The sequence below is a fragment of the Odontomachus brunneus genome, unplaced genomic scaffold (genome assembly GCF_010583005.1).
Source record: "Odontomachus brunneus isolate Ranch 3 - 2012 unplaced genomic scaffold, Obru_v1 Obru_scaffold_040, whole genome shotgun sequence".
NCBI lineage: Eukaryota > Metazoa > Arthropoda > Insecta > Hymenoptera > Formicidae > Odontomachus > Odontomachus brunneus.
Genome location: NW_022639490.1, coordinates 1,644,281 through 1,662,216, shown reverse-complemented (window position 1 = coordinate 1,662,216; position 17,936 = coordinate 1,644,281). Strand labels below are relative to the sequence as shown.

The 17,936-nt window shown below is 33.9% G+C and overlaps 4 protein-coding genes across 6 annotated transcripts in view; 1 reads left to right on the top strand and 3 right to left on the bottom strand.

Annotated features, from left to right (window-relative positions):
- The window catches only part of LOC116844263 (lipoyl synthase, mitochondrial), a 3,091-nt gene extending 1,336 nt beyond the window's left edge, over nt 1-1,755 (bottom strand). Inside the window, exons 1-5 of the mRNA XM_032815555.1 lie at nt 1,585-1,755; nt 1,126-1,437; nt 811-967; nt 633-690; nt 318-473 (exon numbers count right to left, since the gene is read on the bottom strand). Coding sequence (XP_032671446.1) covers nt 318-473; nt 633-690; nt 811-967; nt 1,126-1,437; nt 1,585-1,647 — 746 coding nt within the window. The 5' untranslated portion in view covers nt 1,648-1,755. The remainder of the gene's footprint in view (nt 1-317; nt 474-632; nt 691-810; nt 968-1,125; nt 1,438-1,584) is intronic.
- Nucleotides 1,756-2,561: 806 nt separating this feature from the next.
- Nucleotides 2,562-5,911, top strand: LOC116844238 (ubiquitin carboxyl-terminal hydrolase 46). 2 transcript variants are annotated; one of them, XM_032815491.1, is made up of 8 exons: nt 2,562-3,001; nt 3,567-3,647; nt 3,760-3,976; nt 4,084-4,164; nt 4,243-4,532; nt 4,666-4,803; nt 5,075-5,218; nt 5,317-5,911. In XM_032815491.1, exons 1-8 carry the CDS (start codon nt 2,999-3,001, stop codon nt 5,422-5,424), a joined length of 1,062 nt encoding a protein of 353 aa, XP_032671382.1. In that variant the 5' UTR covers nt 2,562-2,998; the 3' UTR covers nt 5,425-5,911. The 2 variants fall into 2 exon arrangements, with proteins under 2 accessions (XP_032671382.1, XP_032671381.1); XM_032815490.1 differs by having other exon boundaries at nt 2,568-3,001; nt 4,240-4,532.
- A 168-nt stretch (nt 5,912-6,079) lies between these two features.
- On the bottom strand, nt 6,080-8,724 carry LOC116844239 (60S ribosomal protein L21). 2 transcript variants are annotated; one of them, XM_032815493.1, is made up of 3 exons: nt 8,558-8,629; nt 7,735-7,825; nt 6,080-6,604 (listed from the first exon to the last, which is right to left on the bottom strand). In XM_032815493.1, the coding sequence occupies exon 3, from the start codon at nt 6,588-6,590 to the stop codon at nt 6,111-6,113; it is 480 nt and encodes a 159-aa protein (XP_032671384.1). In that variant the 5' UTR covers nt 6,591-6,604; nt 7,735-7,825; nt 8,558-8,629; the 3' UTR covers nt 6,080-6,110. The 2 variants fall into 2 exon arrangements, with proteins under 2 accessions (XP_032671384.1, XP_032671383.1); XM_032815492.1 differs by lacking the exon at nt 7,735-7,825 and having other exon boundaries at nt 8,558-8,724.
- An 897-nt stretch (nt 8,725-9,621) lies between these two features.
- On the bottom strand, nt 9,622-17,135 carry LOC116844237 (sterol regulatory element-binding protein 1). Its single transcript, XM_032815489.1, has 9 exons — nt 16,768-17,135; nt 16,548-16,663; nt 15,444-15,977; nt 14,924-15,155; nt 14,446-14,840; nt 12,650-13,585; nt 12,039-12,346; nt 10,706-10,861; nt 9,622-10,127 (listed from the first exon to the last, which is right to left on the bottom strand). Exons 2-9 carry the CDS (start codon nt 16,645-16,647, stop codon nt 9,774-9,776), a joined length of 3,015 nt encoding a protein of 1,004 aa, XP_032671380.1. The 5' UTR covers nt 16,648-16,663; nt 16,768-17,135; the 3' UTR covers nt 9,622-9,773.
- Nucleotides 17,136-17,936: the final 801 nt, after the last annotated feature.

The window sequence follows — 17,936 nt, the reverse complement described above, 5'->3', positions numbered from 1 at the left end:
ATATATATATATATATATATATATATATATATATATATATATATATATATATATATATATATAAGATAGCCTAAAGCGACACACTGGTTTTTTTCTATTCATAAATATTAGTATATAAATAAAGCTCACAAATACAGAAAAACAGCTATTCTTTTACAATCAAAGAGATTTCTAAACATCTAACCATTATTGTATTGGATACGTACTATTATACAAAAAAATACTACTTTGTCGAAAGTTGTGTCAAAATTATGTATAAACAAAACTGCCGCAGCGTATTTTATAAAATCAATAAAATAATACATTAGCAGTCATACCTGTATCGAGCGCGTCTATCCCGGACAAATGGAGTTAAACGTTCCACAGTTTCGATATTGTGCGCAAACACATCTAATCCAGAATTGACAATCGTACTGACACAATCTTCATCGCCTCTAAAATCGGGCACCAAACATTCCACCAAGATATTGCTCCTACAATGAAACATCTCTATAACGCAATATACATTGTCAAATGTGTCCTTTTAACAAATATCACGCATATATATAGTATATGAATCAAAGATTATTTTCATGAAACCCAACAATAATGCAAAATTATAACTTTTCAGGCATTATCCACACATAAGGTACCTTTTTTTAATCTCCTTAACAGTAGATGCAATATGACTAGCTCCACCATCTTTTAAATCTGAAATAATCAACATACATTATAAAGTATGTACTTTTAATATGTTATAATCTCCAATCATATTATTATAATATATCATATATCATATTATTATTTATAAAAGCAATATAGACAACTAACCATCACGATCCACAGATGTTAAAACAATATAGTCTAAACCCCAGTCTGCTATCGCAGTGGCAGTATTAACTGGCTCTTCTATGTCCAACGGTGGTGGTGTTCGTGCAGTTTTCACAGAACAAAAACGGCAACCACGAGTGCATGTATCCCCCATTAGCTAGGCAATTAATTATTACTGTCTTGACTATAGATATTTTAATGAACAATCAAATGAACAAACATGAAAATGCTATTCGTATTGTTTTTAAAAAATCTGTTATGCTTGAATGAAATAATGAAATATGCAATATGCAACCAATGGTTTATTAAACAAACCATGATAGTAGCAGTTGCTGTACCATGACTGCCTCCACCCCAACATTCTCCAATGTTTGGGCATCTGGCCTCCTCACAGACTGTACTCAAACGCAAGTGCCTCATTTGTGCTTTTATCTTGCTGTAACTTTTGCCTATAGGTATCTCAGTCTTCAACCATGGTGGTAACCTCAGTCGTGCTGACTCGCCTTTGTTCAACTTCAACTTTCCATCATATTTCTTGACATCGTTTGTGAGGAAGTCCTCAAATTGCGGACCATCTGCTAGTTTTTCCGAAAAACCTTTGTTACTTTCCGTTGAAGCACGCACGCACTGCGATACAAAATATATTTATTACAAAGGACAACCGGTCAAATAATTATATAATTTTATAAACTGCGAAAAATAAAATTCAGCAAAGTGAGAAAATATTTGCCTCCGGATGTTTTTATTTAATGAAGATCAATCGTTGCAGCTTACCGCTAAGTGTAAATTACAGCTGAAAGGACATTTGTAACTTGCAACGTTAAAAATTCGTAACATGTCACTATTGCAAAATTACAGCTGATGGAATAAAATTTGTCAGCTGAGTCGTGAAAGAGATACGAATTGTGTTTTGACATATGTATGTAGGTTTCTCTCTCTCTCTCTCTCTTTCTTGATTACAGGTTTGCCAACCATAGCCTGATCTCCAATTTTCGTTTCTATATGTTAGGTTTGCATTGCGCAAATATTATATGGGTGTATATCAGTTGGACACGGGGCAATTGGACACAGTCCAATCACAAGTCGCTGTTCCAAGGGACCCTACAAATGTCTCTAAGTACACGGTGCTGTGATTGGCTGTGTCCAAATGCACCGTGCTAAGTGCACCGCTCCCATATTATATACGTCATACGACAAGTATTGTCGGACGTCGATTGGCTAATAGATAGAATTTTCCTAAAATTCCTAACTTTTCCTCCAAGTATCCCAGAAATTTTCTATCCGACAGCCAATTAGAACGTCCGACAAGCTTGTCGTACGACACATGTCAACATATTAAGTAATGGCGTAGAGCTACTCAACTGTCCAGTGTGCTCAGCCATATATTGAAAATGAAACTGAACATGTCAACAGATTGGCTACATTGGCTACATAACAATTGGGCTAATTGTTTCAACTTCTTGATAAGTTATCTGACAGTTAAATCATATGTCTGTTTTTATTTTTTCTTCAAATTAGACAGAAACAGACACATGATTTAACTGTCAAGTAATTTACCAAGAAGTTGGAACAATCGGCTCTAAACGTTACTTTACTCGCAGAGTAGGATTTTGGAACATAGCTCTACAGAAGCGGATGAACTGATGATACAGTCGGAAACAGAAGTTTTGAATGCTTCTATCTTGGCGTATTTCGGAATACAGTTGATAGCCAATAGGAGAATACATTTTTGAGTAATTCTCGAGAGATAAATTTTCTTACTGGATACTGGATACGTTTCGAAGCGCATCGAGACCAAAGTGTTCATACTTTTTTGCCTCGAGGTGTACGTTTAGCTACTCGCGGAGAACTCGCGCTTGGTACGAGAGAACGGAGTTAGGTTCGTTCTAGTTTATCGGTCGTTAGAAAAAGCGCAACACGCCGTGCTGCGCAATTGTTGCGCGATCGCGACTCTCGATCTTGGAATTGTCGAAATTGCTCGCGGACAAAACGTCGCGGTGACGTTCGTCACGTTTGACACGTGGAACGAGCCGGGAAGCGCTATTAAATCGGTGCTGTAATGATCCCTCCGATGGAAACACTCTAGGCGATAAATCTCTGTAAGTCCGCGATACGATGGAGTTTATGCCGCTGTTGAAGTCCGTGCTAAGTGCTTGTCAGTGTTCCATTTGTGTTACTGAATCGTAAAATGGTAAGTATGCATTCAAGCGTGTCTTGTGTCGCGAGCAAGTGGAAATACACAGCTTCGACACGAATAATCGCATAGTTTTAACACAGCGATTCATTCGCATTTTCTCGTCTTGCATTCATACTTTTCTACAGACTGATATCATGATTAATACCGATTTTATCTTTAAGTATACTATTGCAATTTCATATATTTCATACTTGTAAACTTATTTTATGGAATATCTAAATCTGATTGGTATCATAGCCTGGTTTCACAGCGTTTTTTAACTAGAGGTAACTTGTTAAAAACCTATTTAGCCAAACTTGCATAAACATATATTCTATATGTGTAGGAAAATCAATTAATCATGATTCATGCATTAAAAGGATGCTTCTTATACGAGGCAAATTTTACATTAGATTAGTCAATTTCTTTGTATATAAATAATGCAGTCTGCAAATTGATCTGAATAAGCCTTTAATGGGTTAAAGTAAGATGTGGAACTGGACCTTAATGATTATGTGCTTATGTATAACAATATAATTAATCATAGTGATATAATTAATAACTTCAATTCTGATTCTAGGGTGCAAACATATCACAATTGGAAAGAGATATTGGTTCTGATCAGTTTCCACCTAATGAACATTATTTTGGTTTAGTTAATGTAAGTATCAATACATATCCTGTTTGTGTGTCATTGGAATTAATTAAAAAACCAAAAATTCTTTCTACTTGTAGATTCTACCAAATTCTTAATAAAAATATATTTCTTGCAGTTTGGTAACACTTGTTACAGCAACTCGGTGTTGCAAGCTTTATATTTTTGTCGACCGTTTAGAGAAAGAGTTTTAGAATACAAAGCTAGAAACAAACGAACCAAGGAAACACTGTTAACATGTTTAGCGGATTTGTTTTACAGTATTGCAACTCAAAAGAAGAAAGTAGGTTCTATAGCACCGAAAAAGTTTATAGCCAGATTGAGAAAAGAGAAAGGTCAGTGTGATGAAAAAAGAAAAGAATATATGAATGTGTGTGTTTACTTGTTTATATATGTTTCACTGTAATGTTTCTTTTGGTAACTTTATTATTTACTCTTTCAGAGGAATTTGACAATTACATGCAACAAGATGCACACGAGTTCCTGAACTTCCTCATAAACCATATAAATGAAATTATCCTGGGTAAGTTTTTTGGCTTGTTCAGTTGCATTAATACTGCCTGAAAGATATTTTTACATGTTTAATCCGGCACATTAGCAGAGAGAACTCAGAGCAAGCCAGCTGGTGGTAAGTGCGGGGCAGGGGATGCTGGTTCACCACCCGAGCCTACTTGGGTTCACGAAATATTTCAAGGGATACTGACCTCGGAAACACGCTGCCTTAACTGTGAGACTGTATCTAGCAAAGACGAGGACTTCTTTGATCTACAAGTCGACGTAGACCAGAATACTTCGATCACACACTGCCTCAGATGCTTCTCCAATACAGAGACCCTGTGTAGCGACAACAAATTTAAATGCGATCACTGCAGCAGTTATCAAGAAGCTCAGGTATTAAACCAATGTCTGATAACAAAATCTCAATGATGTAAATTCAAGTCGTAAAACTCTGATGTTACATTCGAGTATCAATCTCCGCTACGAAGCACTTTATCGAAACTATAATTGTCACTTTAAATTGCAGAAACGGATGAGAGTTAAAAAGCTACCTATGATCCTAGCGTTGCACCTGAAAAGGTTTAAATATGTAGAACAGTATAATCGTCATATAAAAGTATCACACAGGGTAGTCTTTCCACTGGAGCTCAGACTTTTCAATACCGTAAGTTTCCTCGTTTACAATTTCTCAATAAACGGCGTTCAACTCTAAAAAAAAATCACATTAGAATATATCCAAAATATATATAAAATAGTACTCACAAATATGCATAGTAAAGTATGTAACAAATATTCTTAAATAAGTTGAAAGTTCTTTTCAATCAATAAAACAATGTAATAATATTGATGTACAAACTCGACGTTCTCAGTTTTATTATGTACGCTAATTATAACTATTTTCATACTTTATATCACGGAATCTCTCGTTTCAATAGAGCGATGATGCTGTAAACCCAGATCGTTTGTATGATCTGGTGGCAGTTGTGATACATTGTGGAAGTGGGCCTAACAGGGGGCATTACATTTCTATAGTTAAAAGTCATGGATTCTGGTTGCTCTTTGACGATGATATGGTCGATGTAAGTATATTATGCGAAAGTTATGTAATATTCTTGAATATTATCACGTCTAGGAAAGAACTTAAGAAGGAAAATGCGAATGTCTCTGTAATTTTCAGAAAATCGATGCGTCAACTATAGAAGATTTTTATGGACTCACATCAGATATTCAGAAAAGCTCTGAAACTGGTTACATTCTGTTCTATCAATCGCGAGATTGTAGTTAAAGTTTAGTATAAATAGTAATTGAAGTTAAGCACTCCTATACGCTAATTTCATATTTTAACAAAATACAGTGCATGTGAATTTTTGAATGTTCTAATGGCGTATCGGTTTATTTATGAAAATTGTGTATAAATACGTTTGATCACATTTTGGGCTGCTAGAATATAGCAAGTGGCGATACAGTCTCAGCTGTTAGCTGTAGCTTTATAGTTTGTACTATAAAGTAACTCAAAATTTTTTTAGAATTTTTCGCCCATAAGCCGCTAATTGTTTAATGTTGAAAGAAAAATTGCGAGCAATTTATATGTACTGTTTTATATTTATTTATATTTCTGGTACTAGTCTGTCTGGAAGAGAATGTGAACTTGATTATTTACATTATTGCGATAACTTGCGTGTCCAGTGTTATAGAAACGTTGGAAGCACTATCAGATTCTATACAAATGTAAAGAAAATATGACTGAGAATAAAAATATTGTTATGAGAAAATACTCTTTTTTTTCCTTCCTCTTTACCAATGTTATATATACAACTACATATCTACAATCGGAGATTTAAAACAAATTAGCTTTTTAAGTATGATATAAATACTTCTAAAACAGTTTTGATAGTTCCAACTATGGGTTGTGTTGTATAACAGACATAAAAGATAACTAATTTATATGTTGAAAACATCTTTATTCAATATTTATGCAATAAATTCATAAGGAATTGGCGCAAGCAAGATGGGTGCCTCACGTCCTGATACTATATGTGCTTTTGATGGTTCAGCTGGCTGCCTTTTTAGCTGAACGCGTACATTCTTCTCCTTTGCTTCTTTCCTTAATCTTTCATTTTCTTTAACTCTTTTTAGAAAATCTTCACGGCACTTGGAGTGTGTGAGATGTTCTATGCGTACGTTAATCCTTTTGGCAATAATACGTCCGCGAACTCTCTTGTTGACAATAACACCCAAGGCATGAGGTGTGACGTTGAATACACGGCCGGTCTTACCGTGATATACTTTATACGGCATGCCTTTTTGTACAGCGCCGTTGCCTTTAATATCGACAATATCGCCGACTTTATACACTTTCATGTATGTTGATAGTGGGATGGTTCCATGTTTGCGGAACTTGCGTGAGAACAAATCCCTAGTACCTCGTCTATAACCTTTTGAATTGGTCATTTTAATAGTTCAATCTGTAACAGAACGTTATATATAATTTATTAGTGTGATTGAGAAATTAATGAATAATATCGAATGTTTTGGTCCTTACTTTGGATTCTCTTCAACATGATATGGAAAATTTCTAATTAAATTATTTGAAAAATCAAGAGAAATTAAACAAACAAAAAATGTCAAATTTATGTCAGATATAAAAAAGAAAGTTCACTATGAGATTATTGGCAATGATTTATATAGTAGTCATTATATAGTAGTCAATGAAATTCAGTGCTTGTTGTTGAGCAATTTCATTCTGCCATCGACATTAAAATGTGATGGAAGAAAAGCTCTGTTGCAAAAGTTGAAGCATTCCATGGCACATATGTTCATATTTGACATATTTATTTAACATTTCTTTAATTTTTTTATTACAAAAAATGTTCAAAGCAAAGGTCAAAATGTTTCCTATGATTAAAGTGTAAACATATTTTTCTTATATGTACGTTTGGTTTTTACTGCCTCTTATTTATCTATTTGACATTAGAATGCTGGATATATATTGCAGTTAATCTTGACAAATGTTTCTTATGTTAAGATATTTATGAAAAAAGCATGTTATATAATATAATATCAAGTAAAAATATCAATGCTTGGACACATAGCTAATAATGGGCATTCTTATCGTGTAATGGGCATTCTTATCGTCTTTGAATACAAATATTTAATTTTTAACATGGAACATATATATATATTTAATATAGTACTAATATAGTATACATATATATTATATATTGAAAGTTTTAATACACATATTTAAAAATCAAAATAATAAGTAAATATTTATGTATTGGTACTTTTGCCATACAATTCATTGGTTGTGTTCAACGGCCAGTGTTTAATAAGCAGGTTTAATGATTGTGATTGGAGTATATTTTTATAACATTGATAGATAAAAAAAATCACTAAGCTTTAACTTCCATTTAATACAGTTACTGATTGATTAATTATATATATTGTATAACTATTCTATAATATGCAGATCTGACACAAGATAAGCTAATTCATATGTACAGATAGTACATGTCAACCTGAGCAAAAAAGTATGCATCATTTTTTAAATAATTACGTAAAATTTCAAGAAATTAATGAAAGAAAATTAACAAACCAGTATGCACGACGTTGATGAGCTCTATAGGCGCGTAGACAATGCTCAAACCATTTCGCTCTCGAATGTACACGTGTAGCTAAAGGCTCATCTACAATACGCGAAGTAAGCTTAGCGCAAGTTGGAGTAAGAAATAAAAATAATTTATTTCGTTTACACCTATATTCCTTTACATCGGAATCATCTTAAGAGAGATACTTCCGATGTGAGAAGGTTAGACTATAGACATAAGCGAAATAAACTATTTTTATTTTTCCATATCTCCATATTTTAACTTAAGAAGCAGGATTAACGGCAATATATACCCAGCATTTTAATGTCAAATAGATAAATAAAAAGCAGTAAAAACCAAACATATATAATTGAGAAAAATGATGTGTTTACACCTTAATACATAGAAAATATTTTTATCTTTGCTTTGAACATTTTTTGTAATAAAGATATAATAGAAATTTTTAATTAATATGTCAAATACCTAACCTAAAAGATATCATAAATCTTTTGCATGTTTCGAACGGATCAAAAGCGATATTGTTTCAAGCTATAAAAAATTCAAATTGTAGAAAACGTAATTTTTCTCGTCATTGTGCGAAGGACTTTTATAAGACTTTTATAAAAGTCGCACGATGAGAAACGCAACATAAGATTCACGTGGTGCAATTGAATGAATCTAATTCGGTATTTGGTACTTATCGGTCACATTGAAAGCAACTGTATATCAATGAACAAAAGTTCATATTTTCTCGTAATATATATAATGTAAAAATATTTAAATTCAAGACCTAGATTTTAAAACATAATATCTAAATATTGAAGAACTTACGAGAACGAATTGGTTTTCCTGCTGTTACGGAAGAAAGGACTTGAAATCATCGACATAAAGAAGAGAGGAATCATGGGCTGCGACACACGATACTTGTTTCGTGCAGGTTAGCTTGCTAGATAAAAATATTCTGTTCTGATTGGTGTATTCCTGAAGATAGATGGAAATGCACCAATCAAAATAGAGTACTTCCATCTAGCAAGCAATCCAGCACGAAACAAGCATTGTGTGCGGCTGACTTTAGGCTGCAGAAGTGATAGTAGAGACCTCTCGCGAAGACCCCGAAACTACATTGGTATTTTACTAAGCGCCTCTATGAAATGTGCAGATGAACTACACAGCCAATGGCCCATATTCTGAATCCTTTTTTATCTATAAAAGTGCCTCTAAAAGAGGCTTAGGAACTACCTGATTGGTTGAGAGGCTACATTTAAGGCACTTTAATCGATAAAAGAGGATTCAGAATATTGGCCATAGTGCACGAATTCTCTCTGTAAATAATATAGGTAGTCTACGATTTCTTGGATATGTTCCATACTTAATCACGAGTGAGAGAAGTTTGATAAAGATGAACATTCAAAGTCAAAAGGAAAATTTATCAATCAAAATCTATTATTTTTGGATCGTAAAAAGAATTATTCATTGAAGTTAATAAATTTGCTTATGGTTTAAGTTTTACTCCTTATGTTTTTCTATATTCCTAATCTTATATATATATCTTATATTCTCTTTGCCAAATCTGATTTCAAAGATTGTTTTTCTACGATTGTTTTTTCTAACTCCAATTTATATTTTACAAATATGACTATTAGATTACATATTAAAAATTGTGTATTTCAATCTTATGATATTATAAAATGCGACTCATCAAATAACTTCAGTTTTGATTTACTTTGTATTAATAGACAAAAATAGAATTTTAACTGATTTGTATTTATGTCTATAATAACATTTAACATATTATTTAGCATATTATTTATATTTATATTAAATAAAAAAAATATATTAAATATATATATATTTATCTAATTCGATTACTCTTTCTTTCATCTAGAGTATCTTACTCTAACTTCTACAAAAATCTTTAATCAAGAAAAGATCCATTATTACAGCAATATTAAATTACTTGACATACACATTTTTTTTATATAATTATACAAAATTATGTTCATAATATTGTTAATAACGTAAAAAGCACATAACTATCAGACAATGATTAATTGACACTGATAGTGGAACTTAATTGTTGCATTAACTTGTAACACTCTAAGAGGCGCTTTCGATCTCCCATACGTTCGAGCATTTTAGCGGCCTCAGTGAGCATACCGTCACGTTGACCAGGCGACACTAACAGCAGCGTCGGCAAGTACCTGCAGGTTAAATACAACGCGACAGCATGCTCCCTTTCACCGTTACTCTGTTCTTGCGATCGATCTTTGCCGCATATGATAGAAGAGCGTGAATTCCTGTGATGCGAACTGCGATCCAATAGGATCTGAGTTTTCACTGGTGTCGCGCCGGCCATAATACGTGCCGCAGCCTCGTACAGAAATACTCGTGCGAGCACAGACTGAAAATAAACATATTACAAACTGAATATATTTTGGATTTACTTGATACACATATCGGCTTGGCTATTATCAATCTAATTTATCCAATTTTAGGAAATTAATTTATGTTATTAACTTTTGCCTTATGTTATTGAATGAAACTCGTGATGCAATTTACAAGCCAAACAAAATAAACACGAGTCTGACTCATGGTAAGGATTACGAGTCATATTATTTTATAAACAAATTATGTATTAATATATGTAAAATGGATAAAATATTATAAAGTTTATATAAAAATATCCATAAAAAAATAATTACATTATATATTATTGCAATATCATATATAATATTATATTGCATATTAATATTTAATGTTATAAATATTTAATGTTTTAAGAAGTGAATGTTTTAAGAGTGATCTTATTTCTAACTATGGTACGCGCAGTGACAAATATATTAATATTATATATTAATATTGCTTCACTAAATATTTATTGTTTTTTTATTTTGACATAAATTACGAATTATTGTCACCGGCTGCATAAATAAATAAAACAATGAGACAATTTATATCTCAATTGAGTAATCTACTTACTGGAATATGTTGAGACAATTGCCTCAGGCATGCCAAATCACGTTGGAAATTTGCGAGTGACACGCTCGCAGCTGATCTGTCTAATTCCGCGTCCAATTCTTGCCATAGCGCCATACGTAATTCTAGGAGCCAATCGCAAACCCATAACTGAATAAGCTGAAAAGGCGAGAACAAAGATTAAGATTAATATAGCGAGTGACGATGCTTATATACATGCACGCACGACTCACAGCCAACACACACAACTATCTGTACGGTGCTGCGACCTGCCACAGGAGTTGCACTGTAGAAGTATTGCATAGTTGTATTTCATGCAATGCAACTACAATGCACACTTGTAACAGATAAACGATTAATTTAAACAATCAACTTTTCCTTTGTAAATGTCGAGGTTTTCCGGTAAGTTTTAAGTTATAAGCGATAAAAAATGTGGATTTTCCAAGAACTGTTAATTGGAGCTGCTAATGAATAATGAAGGTATATATCTCAAACAATGATTTTAATGAAACTCTGAATAAATCGAGTATAATTCAAAGTTTGATTGAGAAAAATCTGGCATTAAATTCCAGTTAACACGTGGTTAATTAATATATTTAGCATCCAAGACCATTCTATATGCTGACCTTTAAGACTTCTGAGTATTCGGAGTTTTATATCATCCATCTCTTTTTAATGACATCAGAAAAGAAAAAACGCATGCTAAAAATCCTTGCAAAATACGTCGATATAAAAAGATATATTCACAAAATGACATTTGGGATCGACTAAGCACGCCTCCAAAAAAAAATTCGTACACTTTCCCTTTGTACTAACAATCAATAAGTAATCGCAAAATATGACAAAATAATGAAGAAATTTAGTTAAAAAAAAGTTTGTATGTCACGTTAATTTTATAGTTATTGATTGATTGTTATTTATAGTTATTGATTAACAGAGCAAAAGAAAAGTGGTCGGAATAATATTTAAAGGTGTGCTTAATCGATTGCAAATGTCATTTTGTGGATATATCTTTTTATCTAAACATATTTCGCAAGAATTTTTAGCATGCGTTTCCTCGCTTCTGACGTCATTAAAAAAAAGAGATAGACGATACGGATACCCAAGAGTCTTAAAAAAAATCAAGTAATTTTGGTGCTTATATATTTTTGGGCTTTTTTGAATAATTTTTTAAAGATTCGAAATGTTAAAATATGAAATTTTTCGCACGACTATTGTGTTCTTGCACTGCTATTTCAATTCGATGCCAACGTAATGTCACGTTTAACAGAATCATATAATGTTGGCAGATCGTATCTACGATGAAAATCTACTATAAAATATTCGGATAACTCACCAAGATCTGTTGCGACGATTGTTCTTTGCAATGATAATACACCATCGATTGTTCGAGTAATAATCCAGCTTGCTCGATGAAACGCATGGAATCTAACATTGATGAGTGTTTCGCCGCCTGCAAAACGTTGAGCACTGCGTGCGGTAACGGGCTGCTTCTGCTATTACTGTCGCCGATTTGGAAGTTCTTTTTATAAGGGAATTTACGCTCCACGACGCTCCAAGCTTCAGAATTCTCTTCTCCTAATCTCCAACTCGCAGCAACGCACATAACTGCTCCCCACCATAATCCAACTTCATCTTCACACGCTGCAATATGAAAGAGCAGACTGTATTAAAAAAGACAAGTTTATATTTATAAAGGAATTTGCATACACTTCAAAACTACTTGCACTCCATTGATCATATTCCCTAAAATTTTAGCGATTAAAGACCAACATTTAGAAAAATTACGCAAAATGAATCAAATTTACTAAAAATTTTTGAACTTTGAAATGTTTGCAAATTCTAAAATATTCAATAAGTGAAAACTGAGAAAATACACAAAGTATGGAAACGTATCGACGCAAAATTGCTCTTTTCTGTCGTCAAACAAAGTTCTTCTAGACTTACTCGCTACGCTAACTTGGTCGGTACTCGGGAAACAGGCGTCCACTCCCGCAGAGGCCATAATAATTTGTCCTAACTCGAGAACGGAGGATGCGTGACATTCTCCGGCCGTGCCGGTCAGTAAACGTAGACATTGCTCGAATAGATGGTCCCTGTATGCGCGAGCCACATACGACACAGGATCCGCTTTGCTGCTCTGCGATGTGAATTCGCTGTCGGGTCGTTGATTCTTATACTGCCACTTGTGAGACGCCAAGAATTTCGCACCTTCATCGGTCATGATCCATTTCAATTTCGGCGGTACGGTGCACGAAGACAACAGGACACGCGCCTTGCCTAGATAATATTTGTGTATGTACGGGAAGAAGGACTGTTTAAGGCATAACGCGGTGTTCACGTAGATTTCCGCCAAAAGAGGCTTCGGCATGCTCTCGCCGGCAGCCTCCGCGTAATTGAGCGCGCAAAGAGCAAAGTACAGATTTGTGCCCCTCGTTCCCTCGGACAGACGAAGGCAAAGTGTATATTGGTAGACGATAGCTATCTCCATAGCGGACATTTCCGCCTGTTGCCGTTCGGATTTATTTGACAGCCATTTGTTGATCTGCATCACCCATCTACCTAGCCACAATTTGTGAAGCACTTGCCTCACTATCTGCCACATGGTAGCCAGACACATCTCTGTTCGTGACAATGGAAAAGACCGGCCGAAGTATTGCAGACACTGATGTAAGTCCCGATACGCTTGATTGTATTCGTGTTTAGACATGTTGAATTCAGCCTGACGTCTCCAACGACGTAACTCGAGGAAAACTTTGCTGTCCGTGGGTAAGATGGGATCACCATATAGCAATAATTTACAGAAACAACCTGCCAGAAGTATCATGTTGGTAACCCAGAGAATGACACTGCTCCATAATAGTTTATCCGATTCTGATTGTTCTGTCAAAATTAGGAGAAATTATAGAAAATATATGATTTATATAGTAAAGGCTAGTTTACATTGAAAAAGTAGTAACAATGTTAATAGCAAAAAATTAATAACAATAAAAATATTTTTAGTAAAACTGTTCTCTAGAAAATGACTTACCAAATGTTTCTAACAAAATATACTTTCAACAATGTGGAAAACATCGATAAAATTACAAAAGTTATTTACCTTGATTAAATAGCAAATTGCTAATAGCAATGTTATTAGCAAACATAATATTCTCCAATGTTTTTAATAAAGTTGGAAAATTTTGAAAGATTAATAATGTTATTAATAAATGTGCTACAACACAAATTGAACAATTTTTATAGTACAATCAGTCAAGACAAAACCTTTCTTACATAACACTAACATATAATATTTAACAGTATTACTAAAACATATCTAGTTTAATTTCCTGTCAATAACATTTGCTTTCAGCATCCTTTGATTCAAACTACTAAGTGGTGAGTCGCAGAAATAATATTTTTGACAATATTAGTGACAAAGCTATCAGCATATTATCAAAATAAGTAACTTTTATTAATAATATGTTTTTCCCAAAATGTTGAAAAAAAATATTATTAACATTTTTCATTTCAAAATTAACAGTGTAATTTTCAAAGTTTACAATTTAATTGCTTTATAATTTGTTAGAAACAATTGTTTTCAGCAATCTTAAATGACAATCTACATTTGTTAGTAACATTGCTAGAAAACACGTTATTAATAATATTATTGCTGGTGTAAATTAGCTTTAATGAATTAATATTTTTAGCAATATTTGTCTAATTAGAAAATGTCAAAATAAACTAGGAAACATTTTGCATACCTTGATAATTGAGTATCGTTCGTCCGTCCAATTTCGTATTTAGGTAATCGTAATTGAATTTTCCAACATTGTTTACAAGTATGCCGAGAGGATTAAACGCCAAAAACAGCAACATAAATCCACACAGAGTTAGTCGTGTATGATCCCTCATACCCCCATTGGACGACGCGGTCATGGGACGTAGATTCTGTAACGCGTCCGAATCGTCTTTTACAGACGATGGAGAAGGTGGTGACAGTGGCGGAGATGCGGGTGAGAGTGACGACTCGCTGGAGTCCGAGCGCGGAGGTGTCAGTTCCCCGCAAGTCAATAAATCGCGAAGATTATTTTGCTGAGCAGCCATCTTCAATGACAAATTTTCAGCCTTTAACTTTGTATTAGAGTTTTGCAAAAATCTAAAATCAAATACACAATTATTAGAAGTCATTTTTATCAATATATCGTGTACGGTAAAAAATCAAAATTTCGTTCTCGTTACCTGATGTAATCGATAGTTTTTCGCAAGATTGCAGATTTATTTAATTTGGCATCGACACCGACTATGATGTTTTTTAATTCAATGATCCTGTCGTTGATCGATGTCCTGTAACGTCGTTCGATAGCGTTATGTGCACTGCGTTTCACCTCCCTTACCCTCGGCACTCCCACGTGAGTAGCCGTGTTCAGACGATTGATTTGTACTTTCTCAGTATCAAGCACCACGGGAATTCCTGAAATCAAATAGAATTATGAGACAATGTGCAACAAAAATTATACATCTCTCACATATAATTTAATTAATCATTTGAAGTATGTGATACATACTTAATACTTGATACAAATCTTATTTGTATTTGATAACTGTGATCAATACTATGATATACATGTAGATATACGTACATATGTGTATATATACGTACATATATATATATACATATATATATATATATATATATATATATATACACGCATATAAATATGTATGAACATGTATTATATATAGGAATACTTTTATGTACCAGTAGCTAGAACTGTCCCATTTGCAGTGTTTACCAGAGTGCGTATCTGATGTGGCAAAGAAGTCGACGTGACAGCCTGTGTACCTCTCGAATACACAAGAGACTCTGATTTTATTATTTTAGCTGGTAGAATCAGTTGCCTTTGCTGGGGAGCTACTACTGGAGCCAGAGTTACAACAGGTGGTTGTACATTAAAACTTACACTTGGAGGTATAGTATACTGTGAGTTAAAGACTGTAGGTGTTGAGGCTACTGATACTCTCTGTAGTCTATTTTGTACAGATGCATCTTGTTGTACACAAGTGATTGGTTGACTGTTATCTGTTATTGGCTGTGTTATCATAACATTTGCATTTGATGGTTCAAGGATGCCTGGGTCCTTAAAATCTTTAAATTCATCGGTATTGTTGAGAGTCAAGAAATCAAATGTGTCACCATCCATTGGTATGGGTTCATCCAATTCGGAGAGTAAAGCGTCATCGCTGAATAGATTTTCATTTTTCAGCAACTCATTCTCATAATTACTAAGAAGATCTATAACATTATATATAACAAGTGATTATCATGAATTAGAGACATGACTAAATATTATTTTTTACTAACATTAAAGATATGTTTAAGTTCTCTCCTGATGATCGCTTTTTATTGTAAAAAAGAAAGAGAAATTATAAAATCTATATAGTGTTACAACAGTATAAAATATGAAAAACTATACATAAGTATTTTGATCAATTAGTGGAATATAATTTTGTAGACTATCATAGAGTAAATTATTATTTAATTTTGGAGCTGATAGTTCCAAAATTTTGGAGTTGCTTGAAGCAACTCTTATGTTATCTGATACTAGTGCATTCAATGACAGCAAACAAGCAAGTAGACAGGAAAGTAAATAAATAGAAAAGTAAGTAAATAAGTAAATTGGTAAATAGATAGGAAAAGTTGTATGTAAGAGTAAGGTGAAGTTAAACAAGATATTGATGAGTAGTAAAATGTTAAGTAATAAAATGATAGGAAAACAAAATGTTGAAGCATGTGTGTGACAAGATTCACTTAAACACATACAATAGGATATTTATTGAAAAGATAACACGTTACAGCACCTACCATCAATGCCACTGACTTCGTTTAAATTGAAGCTGTCATTAGATTGGAAATTCGTAAAATCATTCTCTTGGTTCGGCACCCATCCTCCTGGGTCTGCCATTGTGCTCAGTTACTACCTTCAATATTTATTCACATGAAATAAACGTGTCAATCGGTCACAATGCTTTACTCAACATCGATATGTCAAACGTAATAACTAAAAAATTACAAATGATCATACGACTCTTAGGCGACCAATCAGGGCGCTGCTACAGATCGGATGATGTTACGTCACCGTACGTGCGTTCATAAACTCGATAAAATTCACTCTACGACTACGTTTGATCGGTCCTACCATCGACGTAGAAATGGACTCGGCGTTGAGAATCGAATCCATACAGGAATGCCTTCTGAGGCCGGTGTCCTATTAAGACCGATTGTTCCAACCTTTTGGTAAGCTATCTGATAGTTAAATCATACGTCTGTCTTCGTTTTTTTGTTCAAATTGGACAGAGACAGATACATGATTTACCTGTAAGGGTGCGAACCCATGTAACGGAGTAGCGGAGCACGGAATGAGAGCGGAATCAATGGGCTTTCCAATTGCACTATCCCTAGACACTTTTATGCACACGGCGACACAAGTTGCATTCCAATTGTCGTCGACACAACACTACACATCCGTACTCAGCTCGAGGGCTACTAGTCGGTTGCGTAGTGTTTTCTAATGACAATTAAAGTTAATAAACGTAGCGGCTTGAAAAGAGACTGGCATTTGCGACGTGAAGTGGATATCTTTTTTATTATTTAGATTTTATTATTTATTATTAAAAAATACCAAAATATAAGCACAGTTGAAAAATAATCCTAATCCTACCCGACATATGTACACATTAGTACACACTTTGTTCCAATTGAATCGTGCACAACGTTACACTTTGTGCATTTCTGTGGGGAGCGGTGCACTTGGACACGGTGCATTTGGACACAGCCAATCACAGCACCGTGTACTTAGAGACATTTGTAGGGTCCCTTGAAACAGCGACTTGTGATTGGACTGTGTCCAATTGCCCCGTGTCCAACTGATGTACACTCATTTCTGTGTACATATGTGTCAAGATGTGTTAAGCAATTGGAAAGCATCCATATTATCTAAAATACTTTGTAAGATAATATGCAATCAATAAACTGGTTTTATGTAACACAGTGTACGCAACTGGAAAGCATCCAATGGTTGCGTTGAACAGAAAAAGCTGCTTTGCAACTGTTGTAAAATTCGTGAATCTGATTGGTACATACTCTTGGATTCAACTAAAATTAAAAGCATACTCCAATCAGATTCACGAATTTTACAACAGTTGCAAAGCAGCTTTCTCTGCTGAAGGCATCCATTGTCTGGCTTAATATTAT